The 24,906-nt window shown below is 41.9% G+C and overlaps 1 protein-coding gene across 3 annotated transcripts in view; it reads right to left on the bottom strand.

Annotated features, from left to right (window-relative positions):
• stxbp2 (syntaxin binding protein 2) overlaps window positions 1-24,586 on the bottom strand; it is a 61,975-nt gene extending 37,389 nt beyond the window's left edge. The window contains exons 1-2 of one of the 3 annotated variants that reach the window (XM_067973080.1): window positions 24,521-24,586; window positions 329-378 (exon numbers count right to left, since the gene is read on the bottom strand). In XM_067973080.1, coding sequence (XP_067829181.1) covers window positions 329-378; window positions 24,521-24,557 — 87 coding nt within the window. In that variant the 5' untranslated portion in view covers window positions 24,558-24,586. Of the gene's footprint in view, window positions 1-328; window positions 379-10,094; window positions 10,174-10,235; window positions 10,285-24,520 lie in introns of those variants that run through there. The other 2 variants (XM_067973082.1, XM_067973081.1) reach the window with 2 other exon arrangements.
• Window positions 24,587-24,906: the final 320 nt, after the last annotated feature.

The raw sequence follows: 24,906 nt of genomic DNA, 5'->3' as shown, positions 1-24,906 counted from the left end.
ATTTTGAAAAAGAATGAACAAATCCAGTTAAGCGTCATAATCCCAGTAGAAATGTTACTGCAATTCAACGACAGAATATCCCAAAGGAAGGCGTTACAGGGCTACCACAGGAAAATGCATTTTTAGACAATTGCCTACAATCACCCACAAGGATCAAACCATTATTGTATCAGCTCCAAAACCTGTGGCATTTGAACCATTTTGTGCCAAGGTCCACTGGAGAAGTCCAAATACACAAACAGAACCTGTTACTTGCAGACAAACATTTTCCCTTCCTTCTCTATGCTGAAGTATTCACACTATTCAGATCCAAACAGCTTACACATACCTTCCATTCTCCATCCTTCTTCAGGTTCTTGATTACTCCAGTTAAAATTTCTATTTAGAGAAAAAAACTCCAGTTAGGTTCTGAAAAATTGAAGTTGTGGGTGAAAGTTTATTTTGCTGACTTTACATTTAATTCAACAAGGACATGCATGATATAAATCAAAAAGAAAACAAGGCAGGATCCTAGACCAGTTAAATTCTTAAATCAAAATATAAATATAGCAAGTTACACAAATAGATCAAACAATAGAGGACCTGACGAGATGTACTGACCCAAAGACACTAATGTGCAAAAAAAAAAGACAAATTGTAAATCAGGTGCACTCAAGTCTATCGCAAAAGTAAATGTTTCTCCAATAGTTAGTATTAGAAACTCAATAATTGGTAAGACTGTATTGCTGGATTTATGTAGCATTACAGCTATAAATGATAGATCAATATACTGAGGCTAGCAAGACCCCTCAGAGGCTCCATCATGCATGTAATATGGATTATAGGTACACTAACACTGAGGCGTACAGCAACACTTGGACATCAGGCCTGAATTCTCCCTCCTCCCCTTTTTCTTAATATTTAGAAACCTAAGTGAAGGATCAAGATCCATTTTGCAAGATACCATCAATGTTGAAAAGGGCAGCAGCCTGAAAATTGTAGAGGAAAGAATGACTGAGGGATGTAAGATGGGGGCCGTTCTATACCATGAACTTAAATCCACCAACAGCAAGTCATTCAACAGTCATCAATTTGGAGTGAATTTCAACTTGAATTGTGAGGCAATGATAGAAAGAAAGGAGGACAGTACCACAAAGTAAATATTAAAAACACAAAGTAAAAATACATAAGCAGTCATAAAGTACTATTGTCATAGCAAATTGAGCCATTTTAGTCACATAGGAGGTAGGGTCAGTGGATGCCTCCAACTGCAAATTAGAAATGGCATAAAAAGTAACCCACTGCCATCAGTAGCACTTACACTGTGACTGCTATTTTGATTCAGGCTGCAGGCAGGCTGAGCTTCATCGCTTCCATATGGGATTATGCATTGTTGCCATCAATGGCCTGTAGGGACCTTCCCCTCCGCTAATCAGGGTAGATGGAGGGCTAGAATGAGTCACCGTTGTTCCATCATTCCCCACCCTACCTTTCAGTACAAAAGAGAAGGGTCGGAAACAATTATGGAACTGCTTCCAGTGAAAGAAGCTTACAAAAAGGGCCAAAACAAAAAAGATTTTCATCTCACTGGTCTATATTAAATTATAACCTTGATCCCAGAAATAGATTTCATAGATAATCGAAAGTACAGCACAGGAGACCATTTGGCCCATCATGCTCATGCAGGTAGGTGCCAGCTCAACTGCCCTTTCCCCATTTTATATGCTTCCTTTTCAAATACTTATCCAATTCCCTAAGTGATGTTATAATCTCCATCTAAACAGCCTCTGAATAAAAAAAACCTTCTTACAACTTCCCCCTTCATTCTTCTGATGATCATCCAAATTTTATCCTCTTGCTACCAAATCACTATTTTGTGTGATGACCGCTCACTATTAATCCTCAAAACTGTCATAACTTTAAAAACTTAAGATTCTCCCATAACCTTCTCTGTTCCAGTTTTAAAAAAAAGCCCAAATGCTGGTGCCTTTTTCAAGTCTTTAAGCTCTCAATCCTGGGATTATTTTGGTAATAAAGGGGAAATAAAGCAGAAGTTAGATAAGTACATGGGGGAGAATGGAATAGAAGGATATGTTGATAGGGTGAGATGAAGTAAGGTGGATGGAGGCTCATGTGGAGCATACACTCCGGCACTGACCTGTTGGACTGAGTGGCCTGTTTCGGTGTTGTAAAACTATGCAATTCTATGAATTTTCACTATACCCTTTCCAAGGCTCTGCTATCCTTCCTGCAACAGGGATATTGTTTTAACACAGTCAGCAGCCTGTCTCCTCTGGAGCAACTAAATATTTCAACAATGCAAATAAATGATGTCACACTGTTTTAAATACAGTCAGATTACAAGTATTAAGATGCAATTAACCAAGTGCGTACTGAAAATGCCTTTAACGTTTTAAAGCTGTTGATCACACGAGAGCAATCTTCAGCAATCACAGAAACATTCAGAAGTGATGAAGATAATTGTGCCAGTCGCCGCAGAAATGAAACCATAGTGTGCAGCAGCATCAGTGTAATTGAAGCTATCTCACAGTATCAGTAGAGTGAGAACTTTAAGTTATACTGTCAAAGCTCCATTTCTACATCAACTATTTCAGTTTTGTACCTCATTAGTTACTTAGCTAAGTGCAGAATAACACTGGAAAATTATTTGGCCGAGCAAATAGGGAAGAATTTTCCTCGAGCTGCTTTTATACCGTCCAAGACTTGAGCGCGGCGCTGACTTCAACGCACAGCTAGCTAAATATTCAAACTTGCTGGGATTTGTTGAGCAGGAAGAGCTGGTTAGAAACTGGCCTTACCCGGATTCGCCAAGGCCAGTGGCTGGGAAGTTTACTGGGATGCAGGCGGCTGAACAAGACCCGCATATCACAAACAAGTGCCACTAGCACATGTCCTGGCAGTAGATAGAATCAACTTTTGCGTCAGGATACAACTCATCTGTGTTGAGTTAGTTGAGTTCAGGCACTACAATTGGCCTCAACACCCCTGTGTGGGGAATGAAATCAGTTAGGGTTCCCACTCCTGATATCTATCCAGTGCTCCTGGTTGAAAAATGCTAGTGCGTGTGAATTTTTTTTTGTTGCAAGGTTTGGATAAGGCTCAGCTGCAACACCTTCCAAGTAGCCTAATGTTGGCAGGTGCATCCAAGCTTTGCATCTTCATGGACTGCTTAGGTAAATACTATGTACATGTAAGGCCATATTTAAAATTGAAATCAAGGTTCACATTAATTTGCATATATATTAACTGTAAGTACCAACAAATCTAGGCTGGGAGGGTCTCCTGGTGCCAGTAGAATTTCACCTCACCAGGAATTAATATTTGCAGGAGAGATGGAGGAAAAAAAAGTTGTGCATCCTACAATATAGGCTTGCTTACTATCTTTTGTTATGATGTGGAAACCTGCAATGCAGCATACTGTCACTTTATTGCCAGCATGAAAACAAAAGCATTACCAAAATGGAAAGAAGAATTACTTTGGAAATCAACATGTACCCAAGGAGCATCATAATCCAGATTTTATGAGATTAAAAACCCTCCCCAATGGCCTCCCAATCTGCACCCTACATAAATTCCAACTCATTCAGAATTCTGTCACCTGCATCCCATACTGCACAAAATGTTAGTTATCTCTCACTCTGGTCCTTGCTAACCTCCAGTGGCTGTCCATCCCCCACATCTATTGCAAAATTCTCACCCTTATCTCCATGGTATTGCTCCTCCCTATCTTTACAAACTCCTCCAGCCCCAATTCCATGCCTCTCTGCAAATTCTAGTCTACTGCACATTGTACCCCCCCTTCCACTACCATCTTTGGTAAAGCTTGCAGCCATCTTATCCCCACACTTTGAAACTCCTTCCCTCAACCCCTTCACCTTGTTACCACTCTCACCACCTTCAAAAGCCTCTTTAAAGAGTACATCTCTGACAATGCCTTTCACCCATCTTCCATAATTTCCCAGAGACTCAAGTTCAGAGCTCCAACAATGAAGCATCTTGGGATATGTAACTGTTAAAGGCATCATGTAAATGCAAGCAAAATGCTTCAACTAAGTGTGCCGTAATGCACAATTTTCCTATTCAAATGCTTGTTTTAAAAAAACTAGTTTATAAAGAAGATGGAATGATGTCACTGCATCAGACATATTTTATTACCTTTTAACAGTACTTAAAAGTTTTTTTTTGGGGGGGGGGGGAAATCACAATCACATTATTAAAATAGCTTGTGCCAAGTAACTTACCACAACTGCTAACATGGTGCTGTGACCATTAAACTATGTGCTTGAATATAATATTCCTATTAAGGTGTTAACATCCCCTTAAAAGTAACAAGTACTGATCTATACCACCCAACAACTTAAAAAATTATTTTGCTCCCAATATTGTAACCTCACTACTTCAGAAATGAAAGTATATATCCTCTATTGGCTTCCTGTCTTATAAACGCAATAGTAGGTTCATAATTAAGCAGGGAAAGAGGGAAATGAGTAGCAGACACTAGCATTAAGCCCTGAATACCAGCAAAAGGCTCAAATATTTGCCAGAGCAGTGTTAGTGCCACAAAAACAACTTTAGCAGCACACTCCCAAGATATATGGCATGTGGCCACTTCAGAACCTGCTGACTAGAACTACTTTTCTCTTGAAACATCCTGTGCCATATGACCACAGTCCAAGAGGTTATGATACTTCAGGCATTAACTGCACACAAGTGCAGACCTGTGGTAGCACATCAACTCCTTTCATTTAGGCTAAGCTGCTCAGCCTTAATTAATTAAAGTAGCATTCCATGGCGTCCAACTGACCCTTTGTTTCTCAGTCAAGATGAGACTCCTACGTAGTCCAGATACTGTATGTTATTAGTAATCCCAGTTTCACATTTAGACACAATGAACTATTGACCTGTTTCTCTTACACAGAAGTCCCTGAACACATTTCAAATCAACAGGATCTAATTGGTTGTGAACTTGTTTGTTTTCCAAGGCTTACGGTTGAAAAAAAAGTTACACTGCCTGGCCTAGCTCTAAGTACAGACCAGAAGGCTCCAGGTTTGATTCTCAATGCAGCATTAGTGGATCTCAGCTAGTAAGCAGTTTGGGGGGGGGGGGGGGGGTGGGTGGTGGTGGAGGCTACAATTGGCCAACCCTTGGTTGGGAGCAGCAGAAAATCAATCTGCCAAATGTCCCCATTCTTGATTGCTGTTCAGTGACCTCTGCTGCAAAGTGCAGGTGAGTCTGTCAGATGAGAACAGGATAGAGTTTGGTTATAATGTGCTCTGCGGTCAAATAATGCACTGATACCCACTGTTTGGGCTCATGAATGAAGATCGATTGTTTGGGTGAGGCACAGTGGCCAGCCAGCACCCAAGGAACTGTACTCCAGCAACAGTCTACTTTTTCAGGGAAAAAAATTGAAGGGATCAAAATTCAATTTAACATGGCACAGTCAGAAAGTATAACTGAATGCAACACCAAAGATGCAGCGTTACTTAAAAACTGCAGGGGTCTAACATTAGATTGGATATTAAATTTGGATAATCTATTGACTACATTTAATTGGCTATTTAAAATAAAGTCTCACCATCTGCACAGTGTAAAAAATAAACCCACATACGGAAATCAAGAGTGTTAACAAAATTGGAGAGGCAGGCAGTAACAATAGGGTTTAGATGAACCGAGAAGCTGAATTCAATATCAGTACAGGCACAGGTATTAAGGTGCTTCAATTGTTTGCATCATTTTAACAGCATAATTAATTCAACTCCCTTGCAATGTTGGGCTCTGCAACATCCCCAGGCCAGTTTCTCTAATAAAATAATCAACACTAACTAAGCAAACCTAAAAGTAGCTGCAATCTACATTAAATTCACTGCAATTGTTTTACAACAGTCTCGACTGTTTAAAAACACAAGCAACACCAGTGTTCCCTTGGATAATGGATTTCTGAAGCTGGTTGTTTTTAAAATAGGGAACCTGGGTGGCAACTGTTTTTGTATCCCGCATGCATTTAATCTGAACAGCAACTCCTCTAATTAGAGAGAAGGTGGGCTAAGGCCTATTATAAATAGTGACGTATTGGGTCCAGCTGATCAACCCATTTGTCGAGAAGGCTGCATTATAATTTTACTGATGCCCTGTTTGTACTATATCCTTGGGTTACATTCAAGTTGAGATGTGTGTGTGACTGCCTGTGGTCAGTTTCTGTCCCAGTATTAGAAGGAATTAGAACATATGCACAATACTCTGGTTTTAACACAAATGGCAGGAATTTATACCAGTCTGATTCAAACAGCCTGCTTCCAAAAACAGGCCAACTCCCATTTATCTGCAAAATTATTTTCGACTTTGAATGACACCTTTCCAGAACAGTACCCCTTCTGACAGAATTCAATTTTTGCAAACTCCAACTGGATGGATATGGAAAACAACACAACAGCAACCATTCTTCACCTGCAAGCCCGGACTAGAAGTGTTGGCGGGACATTCAGTCATGAGGGATCTCACAGCAAAGTCCAATCTAATATCCAGCGGCCAATTTTCCCAAGCTTCCCCACCCCCACGGGTCACCCATTTCTCAGGTGCAAAGGTCAGGTGGGGGGTGGGGAGGGTAATCGGTTATGATTTCCCCTTTATGTTGCCACGGGATTTCTGGGGCTTCCCTGGTGGATACGGAGCTGGGTCTGCAGGTCTGTCGACAGCAGGTAGATGAGGTGAGAGGGGACGTTCCTGGCCTCCTGCCTATTTCTCTTGCTGTTGTGGCAATGGGGCTCCTAAATGCAAGGGTGCCCCAAAAAGCTACTGTTGGGTTATTCCTGGAATGCCCATGCATACTGGTGAGCACGAAGAGCAGCCCAATGATAAGTTTTACCATTTTTATCTATTTACCAAGCAAATCTTCAGACTTTGGGGCTTTCTTGCTTGCTGCTCTCTACCTAGGAGTATTGAGGCCAAGTGTAGCGCTTTGGCTAATGCTCCAACTTAGACCAACTAACTCAGGACAGATGACGGGTCAAACCTGGGGCCTTCTGGTCTGTACAATGTAGTTACACACTTTTAAAAAATATAAACCACAACCAGTAGCTTTACTACACAGAAATAAAAGTTATGATGGTAAAACTCCCTGTAGCATACCCAGTTATTTTCAGTTCCTATTCTTTAAGAGGATTCCTCACCCAGATCCCAGATGCTGAAATACTTTTCTAATGGGCTACCACACAAAGGCAAGCAAAGGGAAATTACCATAACCAAGGGTGAAGAACTGTTGCTGCTGGTTACAGTAGCAAACATAAGAACATAAATAGGAGGAGTAGGCCATATGGCCCCTCCAGCCTGCTCCGCCATTCAATCAGATCATGGCTTATCTTCAATCTCAACTCCACTTTCCTGCCTGATCCCCATGTCCCTTGATTCCCGAGACCAAAAATCTATCGATCTATCTCAGCCTTGAATATACTCAACGACTCAGCACTCAGCCCTCTGGGGTAGAGAATTCCAGAGATTCACAAGCCGAAGAAATTCCTCATCTCAGTCTTAAATGGCCGACACCTTATCCGGCGACTATGCCCTCTAGTTCTAGACTCTCCAGCCAGGGGAAACAACCTCAGCATCTACCCTGTCAAGCCCCCTCAGAATCTTGTATGTTTCAATGAGATCACCTCTCATTCTTCTAAACTCCAGAGAGTATAGGCCCATTCTACTCAACCTCTCCTCAGGACAGCCCGTTCATCCCAGGAATTAATCTAGTGAACCTCCATTGCATTGCCTCTAAGGCAAGTATATCCTTCCTTAGATAAGGAGACCAAAACTGTATGCAGTACTTCGTGTGAGATCTCATCAAAGCCCTGTACAATTGTAGTAAGACTTCCTTACTCTTGTACTCTAGCCCCCTTGCAATAAAGGTCAACATGCCCTTTGCTTTCCTAATTGCCTGCTGTACCTGCATTAATGTAACTTTTTAATGTTTCTTGTACCAGGACACCCAAGTCTCTCTGGACACCAACATTTAACAGTTTCTCACCATTTAAAAAATATTCTGTTTTTCTATTCTTCCTACCAAAGTGAATAACCTCACATTTCCCCACATTATACTCCATCTGCCACCTTCTTGCCCATTCACTTAACCTGTTTATATCCCTTTGCAGACTGTGTCCTCCTCATTGCTTACTTTCCCACCTAGCTTTGTATCATCAAACTTGGATACATTACACTCTGTCCCTTCATCCAAGTCATTAATATTGATTGTAAATAGCTGAGGCCCAAGCACCGATCCTTGCGGTATCCCACTAGTTACTGCCTGCCGACCTGAGAATGACCCGTTTATCCCTACTTTCTGTTTTCTGACCGTTAACTAATCCTCTATCAATGCTAATGTTACCCCCAACCCCACTAGCCCTTATCTTGCCTAACAACCTTTTATGTGGCACCTTATCGAATGCCTTTTGAAAAATCCAAATATACTACCTCCGCTGGTTCCCCTTTATCTAACCTGCTAGTTACAGCCTCAAAAACTCTGATATGTCAAATACAATTTCCCTTTCATAAAACCATGTTAACTCTGCCTAATCATATTATGATGTTCTAAGTACCCTGTTACCACTTCCTGATAATAGAAGTTTTCCCGATGATTGATGTCAGGCTATCTGCCCAGTAGCTCTCAGTTTTCTCTCTCCCTCCTTTCTTGAAAAGCAGGGTTACATTTGCTACCTTCCAGTCCACTGGGACCATTCTAGAATCTAGAGAATTTTGGAAGATCATAACCAAAGCATCCACTATCTGCAGCCACCTCTTTTAGAACCCTCGGATGTAGGCCATCAGGTCCAGGGGATTTATCAGCTTTTAGTCCCATTAGTTTCTCAGGTACTTTTTCTCTACTGATAATTACTTTTAATTTCCTCAAAAGATACTGTATAAATCTGCAAATACTTAAATATACCTCTATTTTTATATTAATATAAAATAAAACTCATGCTAGCTCACAGCTAACCCAACAGCTCCCATACCCTCAAAATCAGAAGGAGTAAGTTACAATATTAAACCTCATATCCGTCATGGTTGTTCTGCCTGGGGTGTAGGGAGAGGTTGATGAAGGGCAGGAATGCACACAATGCAGAACATCCACTTTCAAGAATGCAGATCTCGGCCAGGTAACAGAAGATTACGTTAAAAAATAGTAGAATACTTCGAGCGGCAAAAATGCCAATTAAAGCACAGTACTCCTCAGAACTAAAAGCTATGGACTTCAGAGTACTTGAAGCATACCCCTCTCTGCGCCCAATTACTCAAAGCATCCACTGCTCAGTAACTAGGTCACTCTTGATTCTTTTGCGTATTTAAATACCAATGTCAAAACTAATGTAAGGAGTCGTACAATACCAGGTTATAGTCAAACAGCTTTATTTGAAATCACAAGCTTTCGGAGCTTTGCTCCTTCGTCAGGTGAGTCACCTGACGAAGGAGCAAAGCTCCGAAAGCTTGTGATTTCAAATAAAGCTGTTGGACTATAACCTGGTATTGTACGACTCCTTACATTAGTCCACCCCAGTCCATCACCGGCATCTCCACACAATGTCAAAACTAGCAGTAGCTACTCCCAAGCACAGCAGTCTCACACACAGAAACATGAAAGAATGCTTATGGGGAAAAAGAATCAAATTGGAATGAAAATAATAGTTACCCACAAATGTAATGAGTCATTAAAATTCCCCACTAGACTAGAACTTCTGGTACTGAACAAGAGAATGTTTCCAGTTATAAGGCCAAGGTATTGTGCTGTTTAGCAGTTGAATACAGATTCCAAAACACATAACAAATGCAAGATATACACAACAGTTGGCAATGACTCTCACCTCTAAAATGCAGATTGCAAAATGTTTACTTCAGTACTATCCTTTACATTAAAGCTTATTTGTTAAGGTAACTTCTAAAAGTTAGTAATTGTTAACCAATTAACGATGTAATCTTAACATATCATTACAGATTTTGCAACAATCCACTTGCTGCCACATAGATCAGCTGATGATGACTCGTGCTTAACTTCTAGAACTGCCTCATTTACCCCTTAAACCACTGCAGCCACTCAATAACTTTTATATTGTACCCATAAGATGAAGGATGTCATTAATCCTGTGAAGTGAAACATTTCATGTGAGATGTAGCACAAAAGAGTAGAACTTCCTCGGTTCAGCCCAACTTCAGAAGAGCATGTTAGGATTTGGACTCTCTTTAAACTTATGCTTACCGCAAAAGTCAGAACAATACTTCGGCAAAAATGCCAGTTAAAGCACACTACTCCTCTGAAGTACTTTGCCACTAAAAGTTGTTGACTTGAGTGCTTTAAGCATACCCTGCTCTATGCCCAGTCACGAAGCATCCATTACTCAGTAACTAGGTCACTCTTCATTCTTTTGGGTATTTAAATAGCAATGCTTCTGTAGGCAAACACATGCTTCACATGAACCAAAACTTGTGCACAAAGTATTAGGGAGAACATCACGGCAGTAGTGAGAGGGGATATATCAGAGGGTTCGCCCACTGAGTCTATATGGTTAGAACTGAAAAATAAGAAGGGAGAGATCACTTTGATAGGATTGTACTACAGACCCCCAAATAGTCAACGGGAAATTGAGGAGCAAATATGTAAGGAGATTACAGACAGCTGCAAGAAAAATAGGGTGGTAATAGTAGGGGACTTTAACTTTCCCAAAATTGACTGGGACAGCCATAGCATTAGGGGCTTGGATGGAGAGAAATTTGTTGAGTGTATTCAGGAGGAATTTCTCATTCAGTATGTGGATGGCCCGACTAGAGAGGGGGCAAAACTTGACCTCCTCTTGGGAAATAAGGAAGGGCAGGTGACAGAAGTGTTAGTGAGGGATCACTTTGGGACCAGTGATCATAATTCCATTAGTTTTAAGATAGCTATGGAGAAGGATAGGTCTGGCCCAAAAGTTAAAATTCTAAATTGGGGAAAGGCCAATTTTGATGGTATTAGACAGGAACTTTCAGAAGTTGATTGGGAGAGTCTGTTGGCAGGCAAAGGGACGTCTGGTAAGTGGGAGGCTTTCAAAAGTGTGTTAACCAGGGTTCAGGGTAAGTACATTCCTTATAAAGTGAAGGGCAAGGCTGGTAGAAGTAGGGAACCTTGGATGACTCGGGAGATTGAGGCCCTAGTCAGAAAGAAGAAGGAGGCATATGACATGCATAGGCAGCTGGGATCAAGTGGATCCCTTGAAGAGTATAGAGATTGCCAGAGTAGAGTTAAGAGAGAAATCAGGAGGGCAAAAAGGGGACATGAGATTGCTTTGGCAGATAAGGCAAAGGAGAATCCAAAGAGCTTCTACAAATACATAAAGGGCAAAAGAGTAACTAGGGAGAGAGTAGGGCCTCTTAAGGATCAACAAGGTCATCTATGTGCGGAACCACAAGAGATGGGCGAGATCCTGAATGAATATTTCACATTGGTATTTACGGTTGAGAAAGGCATGGATGTTAGGGAACTTGGGGAAATAAATAGTGATGTCTTGAGGAGTGTACATATTACAGAGAGGGAGGTGCTGGAAGTCTTAACGCGCATCAAGGTCGATAAATCTCCGGGACCTGATGAAATGTATCCCAGGACGTTATGGGAGGTTAGGGAGGAAATTGCGGGTCCCCTAGCAGAGATATTTGAATCATCCACTGCTACAGGTGAGGTGCCTGAAGATTGGAGGGTAGCAAATGTTGTGCCTTTGTTTAAGAAGGGCGGCAGGGAAAAGCCTGGGAACTACAGACCGGTGAGCCTGACATCTGTAGTGGGTAAGTTGTTAGAGGGTATTCTGAGGGACAGGATCTACAGGCATTTGGAGAGGCAGGGACTAATTAGGAACAGTCAGCATGGTTTTGAGAGAGGAAAATCATGTCTCACGAATTTGATTGAGTTTTTTGAAGGGGTAACCAAGAAGATAGATGAGGGCTGTGCAGTAGACGTGGTCTACATGGACTTCAGCAAAGCCTTTGACAAGGTACCGCATGGTAGGTTGTTACATAAGGTTAAATCTCATGGGATCCAAGGTGAGGTAGCCAATTGGATACAAAATTAGCTTGACGACAGAAGACAGAGGGTGGTTGTGGAGGGTTGTTTTTCAAACTGGATGCCTGTGTCCAGCGGTGTGCCTCAGGGATCGGTGCTGGGTCCGCTGTTATTTGTTATTTATATTAATGATTTGGATGAGAATTTAGGAGGCATGGTTAGTAAGTTTGCAGATGACACCAAGATTGGTGGCATTGTGGACAGTGAAGAAGGTTATCTAGGATTGCAACGGGATCTTGATCAATTGGGCCAGTGGGCCGATGAATGGCAGATGGAGTTTAATTTAGATAAATGTGAGGTGATGCATTTTGGTAGATTGAATCGGGCCAGGACCTACTCCGTTAATGGTAGGGCGTTGGGGAGAGTTATAGAACAAAGAGATCTAGGAGTACAGATTCATAGCTCCTTGAAAGTCGAGTCACAGGTGGATAGGGTGGTGAAGAAGGCATTCGGCATGCTTGGTTTCATTGGTCAGAACATTGAATGCAGGAGTTGGGATGTCTTGTTGAAGTTGTACAGGGCATTGGTGAGGCCACACTTGGAGTACTGTGTACAGTTCTGGTCACCCTATTATAGAAAGGATATTATTAAACTAGAAAGAGTGCAGAAAAGATTTACTAGGATGCTACCGGGACTTGATGGTTTGACTTACAGGGAGAGGTTAGACAGACTGGGACTTTTTTCCCTGGAGAGTAGGAGGTTAAGGGGTGATCTTATAGAAGTCTATAAAATAATGAGGGGCATAGATAAGGTCGATAGTCAAAATCTTTTCCCAAAGGTAGGGGAGTCTATAACGAGGGGGCATAGATTTAAGGTGAGAGGGGAGAGATACAAAAGGGTCCAGAGGGGCAATTTTTTCACTCAAAGGGTGGTGAGTGTCTGGAACGAGCTGCCAGAGGCAGTAGTAGAGGCGGGTACAATTTTGTCTTTTAAAAAGCATTTGGACAGTTACATGGGTAAGATGGGTATAGAGGGATATGGGCCAAGTGCAGGCAATTGGGACTAGCTTAGTGGTATAAACTGGGCGACATGGACATGTTGGGCCGAAGGGCCTGTTTCCATGTTGTAACTTCTATGATTCTATGATTCTATGAAAGGATCAAAGCTAAAATTATAGCTCCTCATTTCGTGTTCGAAGATCTATACTGGTTCTTAATTTTCTGACCCGTGAACTATCTTTCCCAACCATTATTCCAATCTCCTGGCACCTTCACTTTCATCCAAATTGGCACTCAAAGCCTCAGAAGTAGAAATTCTAGCTTCATTACAAACGATGGCAGTTCCCTACCCCACCAAAGCTAGAATCAAGCATCACTAAAAGTCATGTCACAACAGGGCTTCTGAATTATTTCACCAAATTACAGTACAGCACCTCACCCCAAATCTATTAACACAACAGTCTAACACCTTTTCCCATATTCTTTGCCTTTATGGCCTCTCGAACCAGTTGGGTTTAATAAGCATAAAAATGTTAAGGAAAAAACGACACAAGCCAATATGCTTCAATATTGTGCAATACTCTTAAGTCATCACTTCAAACTGCTTCTGTAATCAGTAACAGAGCTGTAACCACCAGATATATAAATGCAAGCTCTTTCTTTTCTTTGCCCTTGTTTTATTTAAAACTCAAAATGCGCTCGGCAGACAACTCAAGTAGAAAAAACCAAAATCTATAATTACATTGTTGGTGTTTCTCAGCTCGTGAGCATAGTGGGGAAATTTCAACGCTACCATTATGCTTCATTGAAATTCTAGTAACATTGATTACAAAAAATATCAATTATGAGAGGGCACAAATCTTAAAAGAAAATCAAAGAATTAAAAAGGGAGGTTAGAAAAAGTTATTTACACAACAGGGTGGTTAGAACGTGGAATGGTCTGCTACAAACTCTTGTTGAAGCAGTCTTTCTTTTAAACTGGAATTAAATAGTTGTTTGAAAAGAAGAATATTAAACAGTATGGACAGCAAGCAGCAGGGTGGGACGAGACTGGGGGCTCATGTGGAGAAAAGAGCAGCGCAGACTTCTTGGACGAAATGGTTTCTGTGCTGTAACATTGTACAGTTCCAATACTAAAGAAATAGAATCTATGATTAACAGAAGCTCACCTCTCAGGACCAATTCCCAGACACCAAACAAAGATCTATGTGTCAAAGTGAGAAGTATATTTCATCTTCTGTAACAGATTACAGCCTGAAGGTAATCCTGTTGGTCTCCAAAGGCTAAATGTTTTATGATTCATTCAATACAAATTCCAACTTGTCGACAACTCCAGTGCCTGCATCCTATCCCACACCAAATCCCACTCAGCTATCACTCCTGTCCTCACTGGCCCCAGTTCCATGATGAAATAAATTCAAAATCCTCACCTAGTTTATAAATCTCTCCACGACCTTGCCCCACCCTAGCTCTGCAAGCTGCCCCAGCCCAAGATATCAATGTGCATACACCTAACTACTCTGGCTTTCTTTCCATTCCTAGTCGCTCTCTGTTCCACCATTGAAAGCAAAGCTTTATGTGGGCTTTACGCTCTGGAACTCTCGCCCTAAGCTCCTCCATCTTGCTACACCTCATTTTTAAAAGCTTCCTCAAAACCTACCTCTTTGTGCTGTTATTATGTGCCTCAATACATCTATTACTGCTCATCTATTCCACCTCTGAAGCACCTTAGGACGTTTACTATATAAATGGTTCTTGTAGCATAGCATTTTGTTCCACTCCATTTCCTTACAGCATGTTTCCAACTGGGCCATAAGGGAGGCTGAAAATACAATAGGTCATTTCTACCAGCTCCAGTCATACTCAAACTTTCTAGCGTTCAGCAGCAAAAGAATTAGGGATAGGTTGCTTGATCAATCTCTTGGCTTGGGTGAGGGGACAATTCAACATTTCTGTGAAACTCTGATTTAAATGCTGTACACTTACTGTAAGATCATTACAAATGCAGACATTTCCTATGCTCATGTGAGATGAAGTAGGGTGGGAGGAGGCTCATGTGGAGCATAAACACCAGCATAGCCATTTGGGCTGAATGGCCTGTTTCTGTGCTGTAATTTCTATGTAGTTCTATGAAAGTTGCAAGATATCTAAGCCTCAAAATGAAAATGTAGGGTATTACTGAACTAACAATGAATGTTATTAATTAAACACAGACATTAATGCACTTAAGTGGGTTAAACATTCCATTAAAACATCAGACAAGGCAATTTTAAATGATCATGTTAAACAGCTGCATAGTAATATTGCACAGTGCTATATATAGGCTTTGGCACTCACAATGGTTTGAAATCCTCTAATATGATCTTGAAAAATGAAAAACACAAATGGACATGTCCAGGTTGAACTGAAATAAGGGTTCTAGCTCTGTAATAAGAAGTGAAAGCAGCAGCATACTGCAGGGATACACTATTTGATACAGCTTAATGTCATTACTGAATTATTTTTTAAAAATCAGGTGTAGTCCTGCTTCTCTGCAAACTCCTTCATTGTGCAGCAATAAAGGGAAAATAAAATCGAAATGTAAAACGTACAATAGTACCCAATTAATTGATTCATTAGAGTCGATAAGTATGTGGACTGCACTGGACAGAACTGTCCTGGCCATTTATCTTGCACAGATGAATGGCATTGGCATGGTTCCAGAATCATAAGCATCTCTAAACTGTGTTTCAGAGACTTGATTTACTACATTTCCACCCATAGTGCTAAGAAGTGAAGAAACAGGAAACAGATTTTGTGTGACACTATTTTAACATAAAAACATCTCTCCAACTTCCTGAAAATATCATTTTTATCTCTCCCACAATTGTCAATGTTATCACTAAGATCTTAGTAATGATGGCGTGATACTTTCATAAAACATCCACTTGAACTGCAAAAAACACCAAGTAGGACATTGGTAAGACTTTGTCTGGAAGTTTGAGCTCCAGAGAACATTAGGATGAAAATATTGGTGGGGACAGGTCTGCCACTGGTACTGGTGGCAACAATAGGAGTAATTCGAAGCAATAAATTGAGCAGCACACAACAGCCAGACCACTCAACATTAAAGCTTATTCGTTTAAGTGGGATTTTTCCTATAGCACATCAATACATTAACATGGTAAAGACACCAAAGTGCCAATTCCGGTCGTTTATTGAAGCACGAGGATCACCAATTCTTTGATCTTACTAACTGCTACGCAACTACAATACCCCTTGCAAGGTTTTTGATTACATTTTCAGCACAACACAGCTGCAGTTCTGCCAGGACGGCTTTTTTGTCAGCACATGATCCTTTTTTCTCCCCTCCGCTTGTGAGGGATCTTCCCCCCTTCTCTAGTTTCCCTGTGCCATGCACTACCAAAGGCTGAGAGAACATAAGAGCAGGAGTAGGCCATACGGCCCCTCGAGCCTGCTCCACCACACAAGATCATGACTGATCTTTGACCTCAACTCCACTTTCCCGCCCGATCCCCATATCCCTTGATTCCCCTAGAGTCCAAAAATCTATAACTCAGCCTTGAACATATTCAACGACTCAGCATCCACAGCCCTCTGAGATAGAGAATTCCAAAGATTCACAATCCTGTGTGAAGAAATTCCTCATCTCAGTCTTAAATGGCCGAACCCTTATCCTGAGACTATGCCTCCTGGTTCCAGACTCCCCAGCCAGGGGAAACAACCTCTCAGCATCTGCCCTGTCGAGCCCCCTCAGAATCTTGAGAGGCTGCCTTGTTTTACATTAAAACTTTGTCACAAAAATTGGTTTCCTGTTTCTTCACCACTTATTACTGCGAGTGGGAAGATAGTACATCAAGTCCCTGAAACACAGTTTAGGGATGCTTATGATGCTGTTACCATGCCAACACCATTCTTCTGTGCAAGATAAATGGCCACTACAAAATTGCTTTGACATTTTTCATGCGTAAAATGTTAGACGCTATCCTGAAGAAGGGTGAAACACCTAGGCAGGTATGAATGCATCAGGGGAAATCAGGTGGGTGCCGGTGGAAGAGACTGCATTTGACAAACCTGTTCAAATTATGAGGAGGTAGCTGTGCATGTAGATAAAGGGAACTCTTATAGATGCTGTTTACCTTGGCTTCAGCATGACTTTTGAAACAGTACTGCATAGCAGGTTGGTCTATAGGAAGAAATGTAAGCAATTTTACAACACCAGGTTATAGTCCAACAGTTTTATTTGAAAATCACAAGCTTTCGGAGCTTACCTCCTTCGTCATGTGAAGGAGGTTCTAAAATCGCATAGCATATATTAGGCTGGGAGACGGTCACAGCAATCAAAGGTGTCGTTGGTGTTCAGACAGGTTAGCCATGGAAAACATTACACCCCAGTATACTGAATACACAATGGGTCAGATTACACAGACAGAGAGAGACCAGAGAGAGACCAGTTGTATTAAAAAGATAACTTTTTTTTCCGCTGGTGGGGTTACGTGTAGCGTTACATGAACCCAAGATCCCGGTTGAGGTCGTCCTCATGGGTGCGGAACTTGGCTATCAATTTCTGCTCGACGATTTTGCGTTGTCGTGTGTCTCGAAGGACGCCTTGGAGAACGCTTACCCGAAGATCGGTGGCTGAATGTCCTTGACTGCTGAAGTGTTCCCCGACTGGGACTCTGCAAGACATGCCAGATCATCGACACAGATACCACCATCACACGAGATGACACCACCCACCAGGTGCACGGTTCATACTCCTATGACTCGGCCAACGTTGTCTACCTCATACGTTGCAGGAAAGGATGCCCCGGAGCATGGTACATTGGCGAGACTATACAGACACTGCAACAACGGATGAACGGACACCGTGCAACAATCGCCAGACAGGAGGGTTCCCTCCCAGTCGGGGAACGCTTCAGCAGTCAAGGACATTCAGCCACCGATCTTCGGGTAAGCGTTCTCCAAGGCGGCCTTCGAGACACACGACAACGCAAAATCGTCGAGCAGAAATAGATAGCCAAGTTCCGCACCCATGAGGACGGCCTCAACCGGGATCTTGGGTTCATGTCACGCTACACGTAACCTCACCAGCGGAAAAAAAAGTTATCTGTTTTTAATACAACTGGACATTCTCTCTCTCTCTGGTCTCTTTCTCTCTTTGTCTGTGTAATCTGACCCATTGTGTATTCAGTATACTGGGATGCAATGTTTTCCGTGGCTAACCTGTCTGAACACCAACGACACCTTTGATTGCTGTGACCGTCTCCCAGCCTAATATATGCTATTCAATTTTAGAACTTCACTCAACTGACGAAGGAGGTAAGCTCCGAAAGCTTGTGATTTTCAAATAAAACTGTTAGACTATAACCTGGTGTTGTAAGATTGCTTACATTTGTCCACCCCAGTCCATCACCGGCATCTCCACATTATAGGAAGAAAAGCAGAGAAGAGCTGGGCAGGAACCAAAACAGACTCTTAACTGGCTGTAAAGAAGCAGATGTTAGCCATTCACCCAGCTGCATTGAAGTGGTGGGAAGTGTCCAGTGGGGTGCCTGGACCTTTGCTGTTCAAGCTATATAGCAATGACTCCAAAGTAGAGTTAGAGACAAAACTGTTACCATTTGTCAATAACAAATGGGGGACAAGGGGATTCACAATCAGGAGCAGGCTGATCAGGTGCAGAGATCTAGATAGATTGGGGAATTGGGCTGAGAAATGGCAAATAAAATTCAATGTTGACAAATGCAAAGTGATAAGACTACAACCCTCCGAGATTTCTGCGCTCCTCCAATTCTGGCCTCTTGCGCATCCCCGATTTTACTCGCTCCATCATTGGCGGCCGTGCCTTCAGTTGCCTGGGCCCTAAGCTCTAGAATTCTCTCCACCTTTCAGACGCTCCTTAAAACCTACCTCTGACCAAGTTTTTGGTCACCTGTCCTAATATCTGCTTATGTGGCTCGGTGTCAAATTTTGTTTGGTAACGCTCCTGTGAAGCACCTTGGGACATTTTACTACGTTAAAGGCGCTGTATAAATGCAAGTTGTTGTTGCTGTTATTGGTATTCAATAAGCTGTGATGCTGGAGTTGATTGGGTGGCTAATTTACATTGCAAAGTGTCATAACGATTTAAATACTGAAGTCCATATCTTCCAAAGAGCCATTTTAAAAAAATTCATTCATGGGATATGGGCGTCGCTGGCAAGGGCAACCATTATTGCCCATCCCTAATTGCCCTCGAGAAGGTGCTGGTGAGTCGCCTTCTTGAACCACTGGAGTCCATTTGGTGAAGGTTCTCCCACAGTGCTGTTAGGAAGGGAGTTCCAGGATTTTGACCCAGCGACAATGAAGGAATGGCTATATATTTCCAAGTCGGGATGGTGTGTGACTTGGAGGGGAACGTGCAGGTGGTGTTGTTCCCATGTGCCTGCTGCCCTTGTCCTTGTCCTTGTCCTTGTAGGTAGTAGAGGTCACGGGTTTGGGAGGTGCGGTCGAAGAAGACTTAGTGAATTGCTGCAGTGCATCATGTGGATGGTACACACTGCAGCCATGGTGTGCCGATGGTGAAGGGAGTGAATATTTAGGGTGGTCGATGGGGTGCCAATCAAGCGGGCTGCTTTGTCCTGGATGGTGTCAAGCTTCTTGAGTGTTGTTGGAGCTGCACTCATCCAGGCAAGTGGAGAGCATTCCATCACACTCCTGACTTGTGCCTTGTAGATGGTGGAAAGGCTTTGGGGAGTCAGGAGGTGAGTCACTCGCCACAGAATACCCAGCCTCTGACCTGCTCTTGTAGCCACAGTATTTATATGGCTGGTCCAGTTAAGTTTCTGGTCAATGGTGACCCCCAGGATGTTGATGGTGGAGGATTTGGCGATGGTAACGCCGTTGAATGTCAAGGGAGGTGGTTAGACTCTCTCTGTTACACTTTGCGATTCTCTATACTTAGCTGATTAAAAATTTTAAACTTAAAAACATGGGAAAGAGTGAATAGGGAAGGGAAAACAGGATGAAAAGTGAAAGGGTGTGCACAGGTAAAGTATTTAAAATTTCTTTTTATGGAAATTGCATTATAGGTATTTGATTTAGTGCATTAGGAGTAGTTTAATTATTAATCATAATGCTTCAGAAGCTTAACGACTATAATATTAGTGCATCGGCATCACAGCATGCAAAGTAGAAGTAAAACACATCAGATGGCCCAGGTGGTTTCCATGAACCTGCAGATTGTCTAATTATATTGTACTACTCATCTGAAGCCAACTGCAGAGTACTAAATTCAGGTGACAAGGTACCATTACACTGGGGGCTGCCTGTAGCTGTTAATCATACGTGGCCTGCCAGATTATAGCCCTGCAGGTGTGTGCTTACATGTGTGAACACAAGCTCCACTCTCAGACCTGTAAATTTTTGATCTTTTGAGAGCAAGGGAGGGACTGTCCGCTTTCTTAAAACATTAAAGTGTATCTGGAGTTAGTTTATAAAATGCCCAGGAGGTCCTTGTGTCTGAGCACGTGTTTAACATACTCAAGAGGTGTCAAGACCAAGTGTTGCAGGATAACCTCCCTCAGGGATCGTATATCGCTTCACTTCAGGGCATTCAGGACCCGACTTGGAGTTGTACCACCATTTTCACTTCAATACGCAGCAAGAGTGCTTTGAATTGATCTAAAAGCTGCAGTTTGACCACACCCAAAGATGTTTAATGGCCACACAAGAGTTTCACAATAATGTGAAGTATAGGGCCACTATATCTTGCTGGAACTGTTCAATTTATCAGCAGTCCATTCAAGGAGGGAGAGGAGCAAATGACAGTTCGGGAAATTCTTGTTCACTGCATTTTCAACAGGGTTGGCTAAAGCATTTCCTGCCTTGCCAGAACACACCAACTGATGGTATAACGATAGCACTGGTACTACCTGGGATCCATGTGTAGAGACACAGCTCAGAGTACCGCACAAGGTGGTGAACAAAGACTACAGGCCAAGCAGAAAGAAAAAGTGGGATGGGAGCAAGAGGAAAAAGTATGGTCAAAGAGAAGCATTTTAAGGAGACTTTAGAAGGCAGGGAAGGAGGGAGTTCCAGAGAGCAGGGGATAATGGCTAAAGAAACTTCTACCAATGCTGGAGTGGAAAGCACATGGAATTTGGAGTAACCTGGTGTCTGAGGAGCTAAGGTCACATGAAGGAGTACATGGCTGGAGGAGATCACTGAAGTAGGGTAGGATGAAGTCAAGGAGTGATGTGAAAGCAAGGACAAGGATCTTAACATTAATTTGCTGAGCAATGAGGAGCAGTAGAGTTTGGTGAGGATGGCGTGCCCGAGGCACACCGTTTCGATGAGCTGTAGTTTGTGGAGGCTGGCAATCCCCCAGGGAACTCAGTTTCAGCCTTCAGGGTTTTGTAGCACCAAAATCCATTATGTAATCATACCAAACTCAAAAGGTTTTGGCACTCAACAGAAAAAAAAAATTATGCAGTCCAAAATAAAAGGGTGCTTTTAATAAGGAATGCAAGCTTGTTGAAATTAATATTACATCAGTTCTCTTACTACACAGGGGTACGATAGTGCAGTGGACAAGCAACCCAGAGGTCATGAGTTCAAACCGCACCATAGCAAGCTGTGAAACTGAATTCAATAAAATCTGGTCATGTGGTCACTTACATCTTTTAGAGAAGAAAACCTGCCCACATGTGACTCTAGCCCACATTACATGACTGACTCAATACCTTCTAAAAATGGCCTACCAAGCCATGCATTTGCACTTATGGAACTGGCAATTAACACAGCCTTGCCAGTGTCATCTGCACCTAGAGAATAAATACAAATTTACTTCCAAGACTGCTTGAAAAACTGCAAATCAGGAGCAATTATTCCCCCCTGACCCCATCTTTAAATTTTCTTCTCTGCCACTTTCTTGTACATAAAATATATATCTAACCTCTCCTTTATAAAAATGCACTGTTTAGTGCTTCAAAACTTATTTTCTGACCTTGCAATTTAAAAAAATAATTTTGCTAACAAAAACAGTGACTAACAAGTAATTCACCAGCTGTAAAGTGCTTTGGGATGTCCAGAGGATGTGAAAGGTGCTATATAAATGCAAGTATTTATTCTATTTCTCTTTCCCACCCCTGAAGCTTCTTTCTATTTCTTCCCATCTTTATATAACTACTGAAATTCCCCCTTACATGTTCTGCTCAAAACAATTTTCTTTGCTGTGTCTGAGTGGCATCAGCTCCCTTTTGCAACTGATTAGATTACGGTGGTTTATGATTACAACTCACGGGAATCTTACAATTGCAATTTGAATGTAGAGGATGTTAAAATTTCCAGGCATATTGCTACATTTTTCAATGTCACAAGCCGATCATGCCACATATTGGTGGTCAAAGTTACATATGGAAAAACTACTGGACCACAAAACCTCAAAACTAAGTATCAAAGTTTCTGACCTCACAATCACGTGTTAAGATTCTGAGAACTAGATTGCTGCACAAAACCCTAACTGAACAGCTACACCAACTGCTTTAGGGCTCATGTTTGCAATTAATCACAGTAGCTATACCACTAACCAAGACATCTACTCTTGAAATGAACTTGTCTGAAATCATCCACGAGTGTCAGTTTGTGGCGTTGAACACATTCTAAGGACCACTGAAGGAAGAGCCAATCCACAAACAAAATGCAACACCAAGATAGTGTCAACTTCCTCAATCCCAAATATCTCAAAAGCAGATATGGTAGCATTTGAAATACAGTCAAAGACTGAGCCAAAATGATAGCATAATGATTAAGCAGCCTTTATAATAAAATGGGGCAGAAGGATAATTCAAACCTTAAATTGAAGTATTGCTAATTTTAACCATACACAGCAGAAAAGTTTAATCTACATCGAATCACTTATTTTGAATACAGGAAATCATTTCAAAAGATTTCATGTGAAAGCATTACACACAGAACATGTTCTGTGTAATACTATTACAAAACTTCTAGTTTGAAATAACCCCAGTGTATCATCAAACTTACTAATCTTTCTTTGTAAATATAGTAGGCTGTGTGTTATGTTCAAGTGATGTTTAACCATTGAAAGCCATTGAGACCAAGTGTTTAGTGGCAATGACATATCTTGTCTGACGTTTGGTTAATTTGAGATGCTGAATGGCAGTTCACTTTTCACAACATAGTTTGACTTGGTTACTCCAACCAGCTAAAACTACACCGGTCAGTCTCCCGACTAGCTAAAAAGAGTCCTTTGGAGCAGAATTTTCTCCTCCTCAAAAAAAGTTCTCAAATAAGTACATTCACATCTTATGTAGCTATTATACATATAGATGTACTTTCATACATTTGATTAAAAATTAGCTCCCTTCTAAATCAGCGACTGAATTAAGCTTCATAGAATGTTAAAGCACAGAAGGTGGCCACTCAGCTCATTGTGCCCATGCTGACCAAAAAAAGTTATACACACTTAGATCTATGAAATCTGCATGATGAGGTAGCAGTTATTTAAACACATAAATTAAAGGAAAACACCTAAAAACATTTTTTTTTTAAATGGCTAAACTTTATTAGTATAGAATTTTTTTTCAGTAATAAGATTTCAGTAATAAAGCTACTCTTGACATCAGAGCAGCAATGCTACTATGAGAACTTGTTGCAGCCCCACAGTATAAGCTGGAGCTTTTTTTTAAAAAAAAAGAGCCAACCCACAAAAACTGAATCCTTCGGATTTGCCAGCTGCCCTAAAAGGTAACAGCTGGAGAAAACAAAAAAAAAGAGACACACTTTGGTTGCGGCTTTTACTACATTAATACATCAGGGTGGGGGCACCTTATTCACCCCTGTTGCAGTCCCCAAAAAAGACTGGTGCCTCTTATCTCTTGCGAATCAGAATGATATTCAAAGAAAAAAAACTTAACATTTGGAGTTGCATTTCACAAGTTTCGCAAAACAGGAAACTTCTTGACTGACGTTAGGCCAATAACTCTGAGAGACGACTGATCAGGAACTACAGCAGAGCAGCTCCAACACCTTCCTCTTTTTGAAAAAAAAATCCCTTTTGCCTCAATTGATGGCATATAAATAAATAAACAAACAAACATTTGCACTTTAAAAATACAGAATTCCAGCTCAACACAACACAACACAACACACTACACTACACCACACCACACCCTTGGGCTTATTTTTAAAGCCCACTACTTGTTACCTCCCAACCCACAAAAGCAGGCGGGGTAACAGGAAACGCGGCGCGGTGCTTGATTGACAGCGCCCGCGACCAACCAGGAGAAGAGCGCACAGGCCAGTAAGCCAATCGGGAGGGAGGAGGGGCAGGACCTGTCCTCCTCCCCTGTCAGGAGCGGCCCCGCAAAAACCCGGTGTCTTGGAGCCTCGACAGTCCCGAAATGTCGATGTCATTTTTTTTGACTCTTTCTGTACCTTGAAGAAAACATTTGAACTCGCGTATATTCCTGGAGAAAAAGAGAGGAGGATAAACGCCGACAAAAAGAGACTTACTTTCCCCGACGATTGCTTTCAAACCAATCGGCGCCATCTTGGTCTTTCCGCCCCTCGCGAAAACACGCGTCATTTCCCTTTATGACGTTTCGACCGGTGACGTCACCGCCCAGTTAAAAAGTGACGTCAGTTACTGCTGCTAGGGTGTGAGGTAATACTGTGGGTCTGACCCTCCATCAGGGTAACATCCTGGTCAATACCTTAAACGTGCACGCAGGGAAAAAAAAGAACGAGCCAATAAACTTTTGAAGCGTAGTCACGGGTGTCTTAAGAACATAAGAAATAGGAGCAGGAGTAGGCCATGCGGCCCCTCGAGCCTGCTCCGCCATTCAATACGATCATGGGCTGATCTTCGCGATCGATTCCACTTTCTTGCCCGATCCCCA

Source organism: Heptranchias perlo, chromosome 37, assembly GCF_035084215.1.
Source record: "Heptranchias perlo isolate sHepPer1 chromosome 37, sHepPer1.hap1, whole genome shotgun sequence".
NCBI lineage: Eukaryota > Metazoa > Chordata > Chondrichthyes > Hexanchiformes > Hexanchidae > Heptranchias > Heptranchias perlo.
This window is presented reverse-complemented; position numbering and strand designations above follow the sequence as displayed.